The sequence below is a fragment of the Diadema setosum genome, chromosome 9, assembly GCF_964275005.1.
Source record: "Diadema setosum chromosome 9, eeDiaSeto1, whole genome shotgun sequence".
Classification (NCBI taxonomy): Eukaryota; Metazoa; Echinodermata; class Echinoidea; order Diadematoida; family Diadematidae; genus Diadema; species Diadema setosum.
In genome coordinates this window covers 14,195,681-14,213,991 of record NC_092693.1, presented here as the reverse complement: position 1 = coordinate 14,213,991, position 18,311 = coordinate 14,195,681, and the positions used below count along the sequence as shown (strand labels likewise).

Genomic DNA, 18,311 nt, shown 5'->3' with positions numbered 1-18,311 from the left:
AGCACTTTTGTCTTCAGGGGGCAGTCTCTAATTTTGTTTGTGTGTTTGTATATGTTTTATTCATATCAGTGTTAATATACAATATGTACTTGCAATCAACCGTTCGGCTGTTTTTTTCAGTTCGTATATGATGTACAAAAACAGCGTCATTAACGTTAGGTAATACAGACACAATCTATCATTAAAATTAAACACACACACAAAAAAAAAAAAAAAAAGATGAGAGAAAAAACACCTAAAATCATTACACAACACACTTTGGCAGAATTAAGTACAAAAGCGGTATTGCAAATCATGAAGAGAAATATTCTATCTCGGAATTGAAGAGTGGAACTACAAAGTATGATGGGCAGTTCAACAATTTGTCAAGTTCAGAATAGATCAGCAAATAATTAATGCACAGGATCGGATTTGCAGCGAAGATAGATATCTATGAAGAACGATACAAGTATTTATTGCTTTAAACAATCTATGTACCGGTATATTTTGTTTCTTTCTTCCTGCCATACGTTCACAACACATGAAATAATGAAATTAGATAAAAATAGAACGAAAATTATCGATATAAGATACAATATAAGCTATATCACTCATCTATTACAGAAAAATATCAAATTGCATGCCTATACCTTTTATTTCAAATAAAACAACTTCATAATGTAATCACAATGTAAAGATGGAGGAAGATATAGTATATTACCTGTATTATTGCCACACCCCATCACAGACCCAGCTCTCGGCTCAGGCAGGCAGCAGTGCAGGAAAAGTACGGTGCAGGTGCCGGTGGTGCATAAGTTATGCAGCGCCCTCTTCCGCTCACTCCCAAAATATTTGCTGCTGAGCAACCACCGAAGCGAGTTTCATTTGACAGAATGATCCTAGATGACGGTCTTGTCGTGTTTGTAAGGGACTCCTACGGGTAGAATCACGTTTGATCGCTGCTTGGTCAAGCAATTAGCTAAAGATAATTTTTCGCGGAGCAAATTTCATAGTCGTCAATGGTAAGACCTACCTGAAGCAGTATTGTGGGCGCTGCTAATTTATCTTCACAAAGTGCTCTACAACGGTCCCGTCTACTGGATTTGCTGTGGTAAGTATCCTGAGCTGTGTGAAGATAGGCCTCTTAACTGCGACCAGCCCGAACGACGTGTGGATATAAGGATTTTGGTGTTTTTCGTGTTGGCTATTATAGTTCAAATTGTTTACAACTCATGCCGTGCAAAATTTGGTTCTTCCGATCCAATTGCAATAGACCCTAGCCTAACATAGAACCTACTGTTTAGCATGTGTAGGCACCTAAATTAGAGTCTAACGTAGACGGTCTAGATTCTAGAAACTAGTCTAACGTAGAACTATGCCTATGGTTAGTCCTAGAGATCTAGTCCCTTTCTGTCCAAATTGATGATTTTTCTTGATTCGGTCAGTAGTAAACCCATCCATAACTATACACAGCCCTGTCGCTGTACACAAGTGTAAATCGCGACAGGGCTGTACGGTGTGGACACTCCGTAATCTCTGTATTCTGGGGTGCCGACGCGATTTTGAATTAACTGGCAATACTGCACCATATTTGTTACTAAGACTACATAAGGTGAAAACTTTATCTATTTAGCTACCGTTTTCAGCTATTGATATTGATATACTTATATTATAACTTACCAAAAATTGCTCCTTTTTTAATCCTGTACGCCGCAGAAATCGTAGAAATTGCAGAAATGATTCGAAATGTCGGCGCAGCACTGGGCAAAGAGGGCGCTGTCGACTTCGCGGGCGTACAAACTCTAGCAGCGCAATTTGCATCGTTCAAAGCTGGGAAAGGTTTATTTTGAATGGCCCCGCGATGATCACAGCATTACGGGTTAAGATTGGACTTTTTGCTCAGTGTATGTTGCGTGAGGGCTCACTATGGACTGAAATACCATGCTCATAGTCCAAGTATCTCAATTCACGTGAGTGATTCGTGAAATTTGTGAAAAGAATGTAGAAATTTTCAATAGTTTTGTTGTTGTGTGGCCGTGTTCGAGGGGTTTAGTAGATATGTGTATGGGGTTCCGTAGATATGTGTATCACACACCGTCAGACCCCGTGCTAGCTTAGCGCACGGGGTCTGGTCAGGCTAACCCATCCACAGTGTCCATACTGATCCACTTGAGTTGAACCTGTACTATTTGTAGCGCTGTATATGTACATGCGCGTATACCTGTGCACAGGTTCCAAATCCTTCCGATTTGCATGGCATGAGTTTTCAACAGTTGAATTACCTCTGTATGTAGACATACCATAATAGTTATGGGTAAACTTGGCCTAGAATCTAGCTGGTAAACTCGTCCACTTGTAATGCGCGTGCTGGGGGCCGAGTTTACCCGCTAGGCTGAGTTTACCCATAACTACGGTACTCAAATTCAAGATAAATCAAATTTTAATGTTGAATTTCATGGGCAAAGCCACCATGTGAAGACACCAAATCCTTACATTCAGAGCCCGAACACAATTCACATTTTGGCTGGTCACAGTTAGCCTCATCCAAAGTAAAGACTTAAGTGGCTAATCAGCTTGAAGAAAGCTGAATTGGGATGGTTTGTATGACGACATTGGTCGACGATGCTTGAAAGTACTGTACACTGTACACTTCAGGACAATACCGGTAAAATGATGTGTTTGTGCAAGTAAAAATCAAGCTTTCAGGCTTACACTTGAAAAAAAAAGAAGAAGAAATTGCAGCATTATGTCCACTTTGGTCCCTATGTAATACCACAAATACAGGAGGCTACAACCTTCTGATGGTTGGTAAGGCACCTTCTGCAAGTTCTGGAACATGTCAATAGTAGGTGCAGGCAGCTGCACAGTAGATGTACACCTATCGTTAGGGGTAAATACCAGATGTACTGGACATCTTATATTTTCAGACTGATGGATTTGCAATTGCACACGGATGATTAAATGAAGGTGAAAATGTGAGACTTGTCTCTTTACCTGATGTAACATTTCTGCATGTACAGGGTGAACCAGGATGAATCGCCTACACCAGCGGGGATCCAGTGCTGGCATCGACAATCGAGCCTTCAGAGAGGCCATCGCCAAGATGCGAAATGACGTGCTGGACAGTAAAGCTGAGACTCAGCGAGTAAGAGATCAACTGAACTGTCTCATCATGCTAGTCAAACGGTGAGTGCTCAGTTTGGATGGATGCAGTAACGCTTTGGTGTTCAATCCATCAAAAATTTGCATGAATTTGTATCCTATATTTAGGAGTTGGGATGAGGGAAAACACTGAAATCATGATGCTTTCTGGAAGAGGTATGTTTTTGGAAAGTGTCAAACCTAGTATTTTCAGATTTTAGGAAATATCTCTCTTTATTAAGCAACTGATATTGGTATTTGGTAAATAATACAGTGCACTCGTTATAACGAGAGTTCACTGTATGTGCAGTGGCATAACATGAACGTGGTCCCAACTTTAATAGCTGGCCACCGTGTGTCTCTGAGATGGGGATTATGATTATGGAATTGAAATGTATAGATTGTATCTGTGTGCTTGTCAAATTTGTAAGTAAGCAGCCTAAACCCATCACATTCTTTGTTTTCTGTGCTTTTGTCCCCATGTTTTGTTTTGTTTTGTTTTTCTAATGGATTATAAATCAAATCTACATGTGATGACATAAATGGTACCCTGGGGTACCAGAAAAAAATCGGCCATTTTGTTGAATTATTTATTTTTTTTTTAGGGCTGTACCCTGGGTTACCAAAAAGTGGGAAATTAATTTTTTTGTGTGTGATTAATTCTTCAACATTCAATTATGGCCATTGTTCTTGTAAAAAAAACCCTCTTCATCCTGTAGTTTTCTCAATTAATCCCTGAGCCAGCAGGGTCATAATAATGCCATTTGCCTCCGCCTTATCCCCGGCGTCACTGGCCTTCTGAAACACCTCCAGAACATCGGCGGCCCCTTCCTTCCCCAACTTCCGAGTGGCGCGAAGCCTCGCGTTTTCCAGCCTCTCCTCTCTGGAAATTTTCCTTCTTTTCCGGCCCTTTCCTTTCAGTGCGGCATAGCCCCCATCACCTGCTGGCATTTTTGCAACTTGATCCTAATTGCGAAAGGATATTTTGTTCGGCACAAAGTGCACAAAGCTTACAAAATTACGGGATCGAAACTACGTCTACGAGATCGTAACTTTGGCACAGCTAGCGGGCTATTGTAATAGTGCGTGTAGTCAGTGCATGAAGCGCTATACTGAGTATCGCACCGTACCACGGGTCAGTACAGTGCGCATACGTAACGCAGTAACTCTGCGGTTGTACTCGAGTGAACGTGAGATGGCGCTACACAACGTGGTACCCCGGGTTACTACGATACCCCGGGGTAGCGCGTGGTGCATCATGTATAGAAACACAAATGTAGATTTGAGAAAATGCAAGTTTCTTCACAAGCCTTCTGATTCCTCCCAGGAACAGCCTATATTCATTGCATTTGTCAAACTTGCCCCAATGCATAACTTGTCATATTATACAGAAGTATTAAAATACAAATTTGCTGTCATGTTTTGAATTAATGTTAATTATTGTAAAAGTAGTTACATGCATTAACCAATAATTAATGTTCTGCAGCAGGGTATACTTGAGACAGCTTCAAATGTTCTTGATAAAGTGGTTTAGGTTAAATATACAGGCTTGTAAGCTGTCAAATATGTTATTTCAGTTTGTTTGAAAAACATAAATGCTTTTACCCCTAGTGACAATCAATGTCACATTTAATGATTCATGTATTAATGACCTTTTTCCACCCTAGTGAAATTACAAGTGTCTAATTCAACTTCTTTACACTCACAGAGCGTGGACTGGTGACAGTGCAGCTGCTGTTCATGTGTCAAATATAGTTGGTAAGTACAGAACACAGCCATTGTAGACATTCCATGTAATTTTACATCGTTACTTTATAGCACTGTACACAAATTTTTTTTATGAATTCTTTTAGCAGCATCTCCCTCCACAAAGACACAAATTGACCAAATAATGGCAGACTCACCAAAAATGTACTCCAGTCAGCTGTTTGATAACATTTTGTGTACACAATGTCAGAAAGTATGTTATGTTGCATCCATTCTCATGTTGTATTGCACTCTCCACATACTCTATACACGATGTATTTTGCAAACAAAATATTTCATGAATTGGAAGTGTAAGACAATTTTGTGCTTGATTGAATTTGTGATCAATGTCTACATTGATGGAATGAAAAAGCAGTAAAAATCAATTTCCCACTGTAAAGCAATACATGTATTTTTGAATATCTTATGGCAGTCTCAGCATGAAATTTACATGTGCAATGCAAAAACAAAAACAAACAAAGTCACTAAATTGTTCAGTGGAGTATTCAACCAACTGGTTCATGTTAACATGTGAGGAGTATTGTAGATATTTAGCACTACCCTGAATTTTCAGGTCTGTATTAGTCATTTGTTTTAAGGTTTAATGTTTATATTATGTGTCCTGTGATTGAATGGTGCATATTTCATGCAATTCTGCATGGTGCTTTTGAAGTTATCAGATCAGGAAGTCAAAGATAAGGTCAGTCCATCCATTTGACCAAGGCTTGCATTAGACGGTCGGGTTTCTATCGACTTGTATTACATTTATGCGCAGGTGTTCCTCCTCCGGCATTCAAGACTGAAGGAGAAGAGGAGGAAGAGCATTACAAGGTACTTGTTATAATGTTTGTTTTTTAGTGTGAACTGGGCTTGAAATGTCAATTATTTTTTATTTTATTTTAAACAACAGTATGCATGTAAGTGGTACAGTATCCCAAGTTTGGAATCAAAGCAATATATTATGCTGATTGTAGAATCTGTGCGGTGAATACTTTTTGTAACCATGATTATCACATAATCTTCAAAATTATGTCATAAGTTGTCAGGATGTAATGATTTTCCCTGCAAATGCATTCATATGAGGGTTCAGAGGGACAATAATGTGTTATTGTCCCCGCCGAACGAGTTCGAGCAGGGGACTATGAAACGGGCTCCGTACGTGTGTGTGTCCGTGCGTCCGTGCGTCCGTCCGTCTGTCCGTCCGTCCGTCCGTGCGTCCGTCCGTGTGTGCGTCCGTGTGTGATCAAAATGTTAAATTTGCTACTTCTCTGTCATTTATGAGCCAATTTTGATTCTGTTTGCTTTATATGATAGCACTACATGGGAGCTTTGAAACTTCTACACAGAATTTCAGTTGTGACCTTTGACCTTGACCTTTGACCTATATTGTACATTTTGCTACAAAATGCTACTCCTTCACCATTTCTAACCCGATTTCGATTCCGTTTGCTTTATGTGATGGCACTAGGTGAGGGCTTCAAAACTTCTACACAGAATTTTGACCTTTGACTTCTTTGACCTTTGACCTTGATTTTTGACCTATATTGTACATTTTGCTACAAAATGCTACTCCTTTGCCATTTCTAACCCGATTTCGATTCCGTTTGTTTTATGTGATGGCACTAGGTGAGGGCTTCAAACTTCTACACAGAATTTTGACCTTTGACTTCTTTGACCTTTGACCTTGATTTTTGACCTATATTGTACATTTTGCTACAAAATGCTACTCCTTCGCCATTTCTAACCCGATTTCGATTCTGTTTGCTTTATGTGAGTAGGTGAGGGCTTCAAAACTTCTACACAGAATTTTGACCTTTGCCTTCTTTGACCTTTGACCTTGATTTTTGACCTGTATTGTACATTGGCTACAAAATGCTACTCCTTCGCCATTTCTAACCCGATTTTGATTCAGTTTGCTTTATGTGATGGCACTAGGTGAGGGCTTCAAAACTTTACACAGAATTTTGACCTTTGCCTTCTTTGACCTTTGACCTTGATTTTTGACCTGTATTGTACATTGGCTACAAAATGCTACTCCTTCGCCATTTCTAACCCGATTTCGATTCCGTTTGCTTTATGTGATGGCACTAGGTGAGGGCTTTAAACTTTTACACAGAATTTTGACCTCATGACTTCTTTGACCTTTGACCTTGATTTTTTACCTATATTGCACATTTTGCTACAAAATGCTACTTCCGGCGGGGACATATATTACGCACCGCGTAATTTCTACTTTTCCTTGTTTTTTTGTGTAAACTAAGAATAGTTGCTAGTGTGTATGACCTGATATGACCTTCTTGAGAATGCATTAGGTACAGGTTGAAAATATTCCCAAGTGAAGTTGTAAAACCATAAGCAGGCTGAATAGCATTGTGAATATAGAGACCAAAATAGTAATTATGCCAAGAAACAATTTATTAGAAATTAGAATGCACAGGTTTGATTTTCATGATCTGCTGATATAAGATGTACTGTTTTGTCTTCAGAGAATGTAATGTACTCTTCCAGTGTTAACCCTTTCCATTACAACCAAGTAGAAAGTGCACTTAAATCATTATGAATTACTAAAATCTCTGCCATATCGTCACAGAATTTGGATTAAATGTTTTGCATGTGTGTGGTATTCCATTAAATTGAAGAGCCCTGCAAAGAGGTGACATACCAAAGTTTGTATCTCTGCCTTCACCACAACTGCTGCGGTTTTCTTGTCGCCCTTGCACACTCTGGACAGAATGCACCCGTCCACCACTGGGCGATGCTGACCATTGGCCTCCTCAACCGACACTACCAGCAGATGGAGGCGGAGGGGCTTGCCCTGGCCAGGGCCCGGCTCCAGCACCGACAGGAATTCTTGGACGAGCAGCTGCAGTGCCACCGTGAGATGCTGCTCAAGGAGAAGCGAGCCCTGAAGAAGAGATTAGCATCTGCCCCGCCCAAGTCTTATGACCAAGTGAGTCCTCCGTGGGGGCATGGAGGGGGGGGGGGGGGGGTCCTGGCTCTGCATACACAGGATGACAATTAACATGAGACTGATGAATTAATAGTATTGTATTAAGACCTGAGAGAAGGAAATAGTGGTCGCCTTGGGTATCTGATCCATTTTCATTGTGTCACTGCCATTAATTTGCTTCAAGTCAGTTTGTAGGGTCACTGTTGGTAAGCAGTATGTGATGGGTTCAAATCCCAGACTGGTTCTTTTTCTTTCAATAAAGCTTTCTCTGTCTGATTGTATTCCATTTATTTGAGCCAACTTGAACAGTGTGTAAAATGACATTCAAAAGCATTTGCTCTCTGAAGCATGTTTGTTTGACGGCAAAGAAAAAATGTGTCATACAAATCTTAATTGATGAAACTATTTACTCTTGGCAGCTGGTGAATCTATGCATCATTATTAAATCAATAAGGGGGGAAAACAGGGGTCATACTTAACTTTTTTTTTAACTAGCCAGGCGGACTACTTAGAATCAAATTTGACACTGAAGCAATATTTTGGCTAGCCAGACGGACTAGTAACTTCAGAATTTTTCGATTTTTAGCTAGTCCGACGTGATTTTGGGTGGCCAATGGCCAGCGGACCATCACAAATTTCGAACCCTGGAAAACAAGATTGTTGTAAACTAGCTAACCTCAAGCAATCAAATGCAGGAAGGTATTGTTTGGTGGTATGTATTGTCTGTTCTTTCTCTTCAGCTTTTCCATTTTGCTTTTGTTTTGTTTGTTTGTTTGTTTGTTTTTTGCAGGTGTCAATGACTTGAGATACTTGACTATGATTGTATGATGAAACTATGAAAATTGAGGGAGTTTTTGTTGAACATTTTTGTCATCATTGTCTATCCCTTGCAGCTCTTTCACCCCGCACAAAGCAGACCTAGGGACAGCAGTAACTCAGAGAGGGTGGCTCATCCAGGCACTCTAGTGGAATTCCTCTACCCTGGGACCAAGATAGATAAGCAGGTATGACATGTGCCTGTAGGCGTCAAAATCAAAAGCACTAATAATGGCAAGACAACAAGCATCATTATCATCACCATTATCATCATCGTCGTTGTCATTGTCGTTGTCGTTGTCGTCGTCGTCATTATCATTATTATCCACAATGGCAGCACAAAGGCCATAAGTGATGTGAAAGAAAAATGAACTAGTATAGCAGAGCTGCTGACTGGTATACTTTTATGATATGTTTTTCGTTATGACAGGTAAGAAAATATGTTTTTGAAATGGAAAATATGTCTCATTTGCCATATGTAGTATTGGTAATTTGTTGTTATTGGTTGTTAATTTCTACAGTACACCAGCATTTTTTTTTTTTTAATGTATAGTTTGGCAACCCTGATACAAGTTAGAGAAAACATCGAATGGAGCATGTGGTCATCTCTGAAACTTGTCACTTTTGATATCCCTCTGGTATGGGGTACATTCAAACCCCATTTGGTGCTGGATACCCTTCTGAATAGCTCTCCTTTGTTGCTGATAAGGCCATGATCATTCTGTGCTAAACTTTCACAACATAGACTGAAGAAACAACAACAACAAACAACCAAACAATGAAAATGTGTTTTACATTTCATCCCATCTCTTATTACATGCAGATGGGAGATTTCTGTCTCTTTCTGTTTCCAGATCTATACAATTGAGTCTAGACAGCTTGAAATGCTGGTAGTGTAAACCTCTCAATAACTGAGACTTTTGTGTGTGTGTTTGTTTGTCTTTTTCTTTATTCCAAGCAGCAGAAACCTTCAAAGCAGAACAGACAGACAGGCCGACGATTCTCTCAGGTCAGCAAGTGAAATTTTTGTTGTTGTTGTTTTTTTGTGATATTCCAAAATGTACAATTTCCTGATTCTGAAAACTGAGACGGATTTAGATTTTCCGGACTGTTATGAATATCCAAATATTGTAGTTATTATGGCAGAAAGTGATTTGCACAGTGTATGTGTGTTGTAAATATAAGTGACCATCATCTCTGAGTGTCGATCAGCTGCAGTGGAAATTTGCACTTTGTTAAGGCTAATAAATTTGTTTCAAATCTATCAGATGTAAACTACAAAGAAGGGGATAGTTTGCTGACACAATGTGTTTTTATTTCATTTTTGAAGTATTTGTACCAGATGAAAAAATGGGGGTGATGATAGGTGCATCAATAATATCCCTGGCAGGGTGGTGACAAGTGCAATGATACCAGCTCCTGATCCATTGTTGTAGCAACCCATTGTTATAACCTGCATTTTGGATACATTTCCTTGGGTCTAGAAGCGAAAATATTATATTCTGTCCTGGAATAGGCACAACTCATGTGAATTACAAATGGCAACTTCTGACAATCATGAGCTTTCTTCCTGAGTTGAGTAGAATGCAGAGAACTTGCCCATATCTTTTTGCAAGTCCTGTCAGAAACGAAAATCTCTGGAGAAGACATTATCCTCACATTATCCCCTTGGATGGAAGTGTAGCAGTGGTTGTAATGCAGTGCATGGACAATAATAATGTTGATGTGTTGGTGATAGTGATAATGATTCCTGTTGATATCATTGTCATGGTTATTATAGTTATATGTAGATGAAGTAGTAAAAGTATCATCGTCATCATCATCATCATCATTGTCATGGTTATTATAGTTATATTTCGTAGAAGTAGTAAAAATATCATTATCTTCATCATCATCATCATAATCATCATAATCATCATCATCACCATTATCACTATCCTTCATCTGGCATATTTGTGTTGTTGCCTCTTGCAGCCAGGGCTGTTTGAGAGTGAGGGGATCGTGGAGAAACCCAAACGTCCTGTTAGTGCCATCCACCAACAAAGGACCGACGCCCAAAGGTCGAGACCTAAAAGTGCAGGTGAGAAAAGTTTAATGATGACTTGAAGAAATCAAGCAGTCAAGGGCAGACAAGGGGGAATTTCACGAAGCGTTTTGGTCGGTTATTATTCCGACAAACTGTTACAAGCTACTGAAATCCTTGCATCTCATTGGCTGAGAACAAATTTGTCCGACAACTTCGTCAGACACAATGCTTCATGAAATGCCCCCCCCCCCCCCAGATCTTGTGCAGTTGCTTCAAGATTGAGTTTATCATAGAGCTCAGGCTAGTGTCAACCCCCCCCCCCCCCACCCCCGCTCTCGTTTTCCTTTGCAGTAGCATTCATAGAAGTTGAAAGTAGCGCAAAAGAAGGAATAAAGTAACATTACCATATGCAATCTGCACCGTGATATAAAAGAAAAATATACATACATGTATATGTGAAGAAGATACATTACACCACTATGAGAACAAAATATATATATATAATATATAATGTAGGTCTTACAGTATTTAGAAACTCGAGGTCTGTTTAGTTGTGAAGGCTCTGGACTCCACGAGGAAGATCCTGTGCTTTTTTATGATAGAATGGTTTACCAACCATACTACTCTGAATCCAGATGTTACCCAGCATTACCAAGGTATTGATAATGGTACTGCTCTCCGGGAGAATGGGCTTCTCTGGGTAGAGAAGATTGCGTCACTATCATCTTATTTTCTCCTCTTTTTCAGTTAAATCGGTGAATGTGAAAGGGGAGAGACCTCTCAAGTATGAGACAACTCGACCGATATCCGCCAAGAACATCAGCACCACTTTCCTCACCAACCCCACCAACCCAAACCTCCCTAATGCAACCAGAGATGGCAAGAAGCCCAGGGCCAAGAGTGCCAGAGCATATCTTGGCATCAGCTCGGGTGACGCCTTCTACCAGGGCGAGGCAGCCGGCAGCCACCCGGCCCCCACGCCCGTGCGGGACCACGAGGCAGAGGATATGGGCCATGTCAGTCCATTCAGGGATGGGGTGTCGGAGGACCTCCGGAAGATCGAGTTGATGGAAGAGGACTTCCGGAAGACGGCTTCCCTGCTGCAGCAGAAGCTGGGTATCTCAAATTGCGGTGCCATATGACCGGAGCAAGGGGGACATTAACCTGTTCATCACTGTCTAGCTGAAGTGAGCAGCGCTCTGGTGGATTTACACAGAAAGTACTCTCTTTTGTCTGCATTGTTTACCCCACCCTTGAGCCACCCCCCCCCCCCCCCCATACAGAATAAATGCAGCCCCGTTATATATCATCCTCTCTTTAATGGACCAGTACATGTAGGTGTTAAGGACTCCCTCACTCTTACAGTACTTGTTGTCATGAATATAATAAATAGACTTTTTGCCATAATTTGTAGTTTGATATTTATGCTTTTAACTGTAGTGCTGCTGTTAATTGATCACTTGTGGTGTTACAGAGTTGATAGAATTTGTACATAAATTGTGAGGTTTGATTTTTGTACCCCAAAACTAAGTAGACCAACTTCTTATTCAGTCAGGCCAAAAAACCATCACAGAGGTTGGTTTGAGAATACCAGGTATTTTGTCTGACATTTATAAAGTAGCCTTCGTTATGTCAAAGGATGGGGCTATATGGATCTCGCAAGTCAATTATCACCGAGATCATCTACTATTGGCTACGGAAGAATTGTAGAGTGGTGAAATCTACAATGTGATTTGTTTGGCATACACATTACAAAGTCTTCTTACATTACTGTAAAGTTTGTTGCTAAAGTGTATGTATGTGCTTCTTTCGGCTGCAAAGTTTCATCACGATAATGATTTCTATGGAAGGTCTTGTTTGGGCTTTGAGAGACCAAGCTATATTTGTAGCAAGCTGGGCATGTGCAAACAAACCACATCTATAGGCAAAAGCAGCAAAGTGGAGAGTCGTGGGAGAGGGTGTGGTGATGTAAAAACACTGAAAACAATTGTCAGGTTCCCAAAATGCGTGCAGCTACATCACAACCAGTGGGTGATTTCAAGTTCGGTGCTAGTGCTAGTGCTAGTGCTAGTGCTATCTCAGCACTAGCACCGGCGATAAAACCGAACTTGAAATCACGTCGGTGTTGGGAGTTGACCTCAAAATTATGACGTATTTCCGGTAGTTGGTGCTGGGCTCGGTGTTGAATGTCGTCTGCTGAACCGAGCTCCGCCGTTTGTGTTAGCGATTTACGTGCTTTTTGCCCATTGACTAACACTAGCCCCTAGGGATTACAGTATCATTTTCTTCATATCAAGTTCGGTGCTGGTGTTAGCGTTGCCGTGCGAGACCCGTATTCACTTCCATAATAGATGCACGTTTTACGTGCAAAGTCTATGCTAATGCAGTGGTTGCCCACGTAACGTACACGAACACTCCAGACATGGCTATATAAATCTGAGCCTGGGAGCAAAATTAAGATAGTTGTATTTTGGGGAATGGATGAAATTTGTGGCATTTTTATCCGTCTTCCTTACTATATGTCTTAAACTAAGCAGTTTTGGCTGCATCTTTTGATATTTGACTGTAATCACGCGCCATCACTTTTTTCGTTGCGCGGAGCTCGCTGTGCTGTGAATCCAACACCTAGTGCTGGTGATCGATAATTTTGATCGGTATTGCCTCGTTAATCTGACCGTCGGTGTTGGAGCTCGATTTAACGCTATTATTTGGCGGCTAGCACTAGCACCGAACTTGAAATCACCCAATGTGCTTGGGGAGTCTGTGCTGTTGTGATTATAACATCAGCTGTTGCAAGTACTGTCTGTTGCACGCATCTTTAAGTGGAGCTCGAGTCAGGATACCATCAACTATCAGTGAGTGGGGTTAAAGTAAGGGGTAAAGGTTGGATGTGGACAGAGGAGTGAGGATTTGTCTGATATGCTGTTCTAAATTTTAATGTGACTGTGACTTTAAGATGATGTCACAAAGAATAGTTTTAGGGTTTGATGGATAGCAAGATGAGTATTCGGCCTAGGTAGTAAATTTGTGTGTTAACACCTGATAACCGTGATAACACCTGTGATTCGATGGATTTCTGACCCCCGTAGCTCCTAGCTTGCCAAACTGCAGTACAGCATCTTGTATTATAGTTGCAGGGATTAATTTGTTTTGTTAGTACATGTATTTGATATGGCAGTGGCTTCATTTATTTGGTTCTGTACTCACTCAACCAAGAAGTTTCTTGCTACCACTTTGTGACTCATGTGACTAGTCAGGTCCAAGGGTAATATTGATTTAGAAATTTTGTCATTTCGTCCTCATGACATGTGCAACTCTGAATTTCACTATGTATTCTATGTTGGAGAAAGCTTGGATGGAACTGGTAATATTCATCAAATCTGCACAAGATAAGAAAGATATGTGTGTAATAAATATTACAACCTGTACTAGAATTTGCTAATTTGAGAAAGAAAGGGGAACTTAAATCTGTCAAAATGATGGCAAGATGTTACTTTGTATGGCAAAATTTCCCCACAACACCATGGGTTAAGATAATCCTAGTTTAACAGTGGGAGCCCTCTATTGTTAAGCATGGGGAAGGAGTCTGAAACAAACATAGCTCCTACTGGCTTGACCTGACATTTTACGTGGTGAATGCTTATAAACATTATATTGAAAGCAAATGGACTTTATTCTGTCCCAGACAACCTTGACTACCTGTGCTTTGCCCAACAGCCCTATTGTAATGAGTGATCAGATCGAGATGCGCTTACAATGTATTCCTACCTAGTATATTTCATTACTCAGAATCCAGTATGCAGGCATTAGTAATGTTGCTGTGTCATGCAAGTCTCGGGGTAGGCTTCTGGTTGTTGCGTACAACCCCTTGTGAAACTCTGCATGTCAATTTGAGATACAGTGGAACCTTGTTATAATGAAGTCCGATCTAGCAAGATACCTGATAATAGCAAAGTACTTTTGCCGGTAAAGTACTTTTGCCGGTCCCATTCCTTTCATATACTTTTGTATATATAGTAAAATACCCGATGTAACAAGGAAATTTGGGTGGTCTCTAGCAGCTCGTTATAATGAGGTATCCCTGTTTCAGTTAAGCCATCCATTGGCAACAACAGCTCCATCCTTAATTGCATACACTGGTTGTAATAGAGGCTGTGCCAATTACGTGAAGGAGTCTTTGATACAATATTTGATGGTAGCAATGAGAGTAGAGCCCTGATATTAGTATCTTTTTTTTTTTCCACACTCATTGGGACTAGCGAGTGGATAACAATGATGATGAAACAGCATCTACAGAGCGCCATTTATCTGTAGAAACATTCAAAGAACAAAGGGTATGCAAGATGAAAATGGCATAGAAACTTTACTATGGCAATAAACTTAAAATCGAACCTATGCAGCCTTTTGTATGGTCACATAGGAACCAAATGTTGTTATGTTATGCTGTAGAGGACTTTTAGCACCCAGTATGATGGAATGTTACCATTCATGCACTTGTAGATGAAATACTATAATTTGAGCCATGCCTTGAAAAATGTAAGCATGCTCATTTCTGTTGAAAACAGAGCCCGACCTCGCCACACATACACTTAGAGAAACTCGACTCTCTGTTCTCATTGATGCTTGAAATATGGACTAAGATAAAAACAGAACAGGGAAGATGTCATAAATATCCTTTGAATTAAAATTCTAGAGTCTTTATGGTTAATCTGAAGAAGAAGTAATTATGGCTTAATCATTGACCGGCAAGTGATTTTTAAGTACCTTTAAGCTGCAAACCAATATTTTGAATGTGATGATATTACCACTTGGTCTATTTTCTCATCTGTTTGTGAACCAATATGGATGGTATTCAAAATGCATATGTTTTGAGAGTTCTTATAATGTGATTTTCAGTTTCCAATTTCAATGAAACTTTCACCATTTTGTACGCTTGCCTTTGCTTTCTCTGGCAAAGTCAACGTGAACGTAGACTGGACATTCTCCCGTAAAAATCAATTATGGTTGTAGATGCCATTTTACTAGGCAAGCACTAGTAAAGTCATCTTATGAGCGTCATCATCGTATTGTATATGAATGTGGCTATCAAACCGATATGTATAAGATTACCAGCACATGATGCTTCCTCCTTTTTTCCTTTTTGATTGGGGGTTGGTACAGGGTATGGCATTTGCGTGACTTATTTTGGCGAGATTCCATGTACAAAAAGCTATATTTCATCATCTTGACAATCAGCTAAATTCTTCCAACTAGCGTCTTTCATCAGTATTTCAGCATACGGACCATTTTTTTTTTCAACCGAGTTACACGTAACGGCGTAGGACATAACTGTACGCCGTAACAATGGTGTCTTGAAGAACAATGGCAAAATTGAATTTCATTGTGTCCTGTGATGTACCTTGGCATTAGCTTTTCCAATAAAGGATTTTTTTATCCTATATCGACGAGACGTTTGCAGAATGATTAATTAAGAGTGAGAAGTTTTGCGATGCATTCACCGTGATTTAGGGTGCTGGGTCATCATATCATATCATATCATATCATATCCATCATAATCATGATGTGTGTGTGTGTGTGTATGTGTGTGTGCGTGTGCGTGAGTGTGTGTGTGAGTGTGTGCGTGTGTGTGTGTACGGTTTTTTTTTTTTTTTGTATTTCTGCGCGTGTGTGAAGTAGGTATGTGTGTCAGTACATTGGCGGACTGTCTACCAGGGGCTTTTTCATGATTTTGATTGCTGCGCTTTCAAATTGGTCAAAGCAATTCCCGCCACGCATTCTCTCCTCAGAACTTTACAAAACAATGGCAACCCCAACGCCTTCTCAAAATTTACATGATGCAGGTGTACCTGCGAACAGCTGATGAATGCAAACACCTTTGTGTTATAGACAATAGATCTATAGAGAAACAGGTGATTTAGATGACTCGCCACCAGACATTGGACCAGACTGTACCTTGCATGGGTCCGAAATAGTTGAAAATCTGTCTGCCGAATAAAAAAGAATTACACAGGCCCTCCAGGTGCTGTTAGATGCTATTGGTATCTTAAAGGGATACTATAGTTTTGATTGAGACGGGACTTCAGGTTTTCAATTCTTGTGAGGTAGTGAAAAACATGAAATAAAGAGCATACATTTGTAAGAGAAATTCAAAGTTTATTTGATAAAATTGGTTTTGAAATGGCGGGGATGTCCAAGAACAAAGTAGTCCTTATAAAAGGTGGGGCCCACCTTTTATTAGGATCACTTTGTCTTATACTTTTTTGATATCTCAGCAATGCCAAAACTAATTTTCATCAAATAAACTTTGAATGCCTCTTAAAATTACATATTCTTTAATATTTCAAAAGTGGTTTCTGATCATGTCGCAAAAAGTCAAAATATGAATCCCCATCTCAACCAAAACTATACCCATCCCTTTAAGGTTTGTCTGTGTTTTTGTTTGTTTTGTTGTATGAAACGAAAGGATTGTGCAAAGACTTGTTGGAGGTTGAACAAGTGCTCGTCACTCTGACTTTGTCTCTGAGGAGTAAAAGGAAATAACTCTCTCAATCTCTGAAACGGCACTGACATCCCCACAAAAGAGGGAATATCAACAGATCAGTTAACACAAGAAAGCTACCCTTTCGAGGAATGCGGTCTTGGCGCAACTCTGCTTTATTTCAGAGGCAGACGTCGTCGGTACTGAGATTGAGAAGGCAGGCCAGGAACAAAGACGGTAGAACTACCATAAGAACAGAACTCGTGCAGTCCTGCCACCATGCCCTCTGAACGTACTGAACTTAAACCACTGCGCACTGGAATACTGGAAGCGAATCTCCCATGCATTAGATAATCGTAAACAATATTGAGCACTTTCTGGAAGGCAAGGGTTTTTATGCTGCCAAGTTTGGGCCTGGTGTTGTCATTGTATATAATTTACCATGAGTCGCAAAAGCTTCAGAGCTAGAGTGCTACGTTATTATTAGATTCGTTGACTGATTAAAGGAGTGCGTCTACCAGCGCGGCGGAGGGGCATGACGTCCATTTTGAAGTTCACCAAGTTTCGAAAGCGCTATTTGCGCGGGAGAATCCTGACACGACATAGCGCCTCCCGAGAGAAACTCCTGCCGTGGGTTAAGGATGAGCTGTCCGAGGAGGCTGTTATGACGATTTTCCCGGGCTCCACTTATTCTTACAATGGTACGTGCGGGTACTGATCATAATCATATCTTGAAAAACATCTCAAGTTGTAAAAACAAAACAATATAACAAAGTTCTAAAGAATGTCACACGTGTCTGCCAAGTGATTTCTTTTTTAAAGTCATCCTTTTAATGTCTGATTTTGTACGTATTTCACTTGATTTGTCAATATACCGACTTTCTTGTAGAGTCTAACTCTGGTAACAATTACATCGACGAAACATTGTTCTTTACACGCTGAAATACATAAATTGGATGTAGAATTCTTGACGTAAATGCACTGAATATAAGCCACAGTTTTGCGATATCTACAAAGTGCAGAGTAAAGTTAGGGCTGGTTGAATCACAGTTAAAGGGGACCTCCGGATGATTTTCAGACTTTTACATTTGAAAAACTATAAATTAGTCAAACTGAGTACAGTTTCAGAATTTATAGTGATGGGGATAAGTAATGAGAATGTTTTCAAAATTTAT

The 18,311-nt window shown here is 40.1% G+C and overlaps 2 protein-coding genes across 4 annotated transcripts in view; both read left to right on the top strand.

The window, feature by feature from the left end:
* Positions 1-960: 960 nt before the first annotated feature.
* LOC140233056 (uncharacterized) lies at positions 961-12,629 on the top strand. Of its 3 annotated transcripts, none has more exons than XM_072313168.1 (9): positions 961-1,090; positions 3,000-3,165; positions 4,829-4,878; positions 5,642-5,697; positions 7,598-7,816; positions 8,710-8,820; positions 9,597-9,641; positions 10,607-10,712; positions 11,406-12,629. In XM_072313168.1, the coding sequence occupies exons 2-9, from the start codon at positions 3,011-3,013 to the stop codon at positions 11,798-11,800; spliced, it is 1,137 nt and encodes a 378-aa protein (XP_072169269.1). In that variant the 5' UTR covers positions 961-1,090; positions 3,000-3,010; the 3' UTR covers positions 11,801-12,629. The 3 variants fall into 3 exon arrangements, with proteins under 3 accessions (XP_072169269.1, XP_072169267.1, XP_072169268.1); XM_072313166.1 differs by having other exon boundaries at positions 9,594-9,641; XM_072313167.1 differs by lacking the exon at positions 961-1,090 and adding an exon at positions 2,571-2,644 and having other exon boundaries at positions 9,594-9,641.
* Positions 12,630-17,140: 4,511 nt separating this feature from the next.
* Positions 17,141-18,311, top strand: part of LOC140232554 (carbonic anhydrase-related protein-like) — a 69,585-nt gene continuing 68,414 nt past the window's right edge. The window contains exon 1 of the mRNA XM_072312650.1: positions 17,141-17,837. Coding sequence (XP_072168751.1) covers positions 17,672-17,837 — 166 coding nt within the window. The 5' untranslated portion in view covers positions 17,141-17,671. The remainder of the gene's footprint in view (positions 17,838-18,311) is intronic.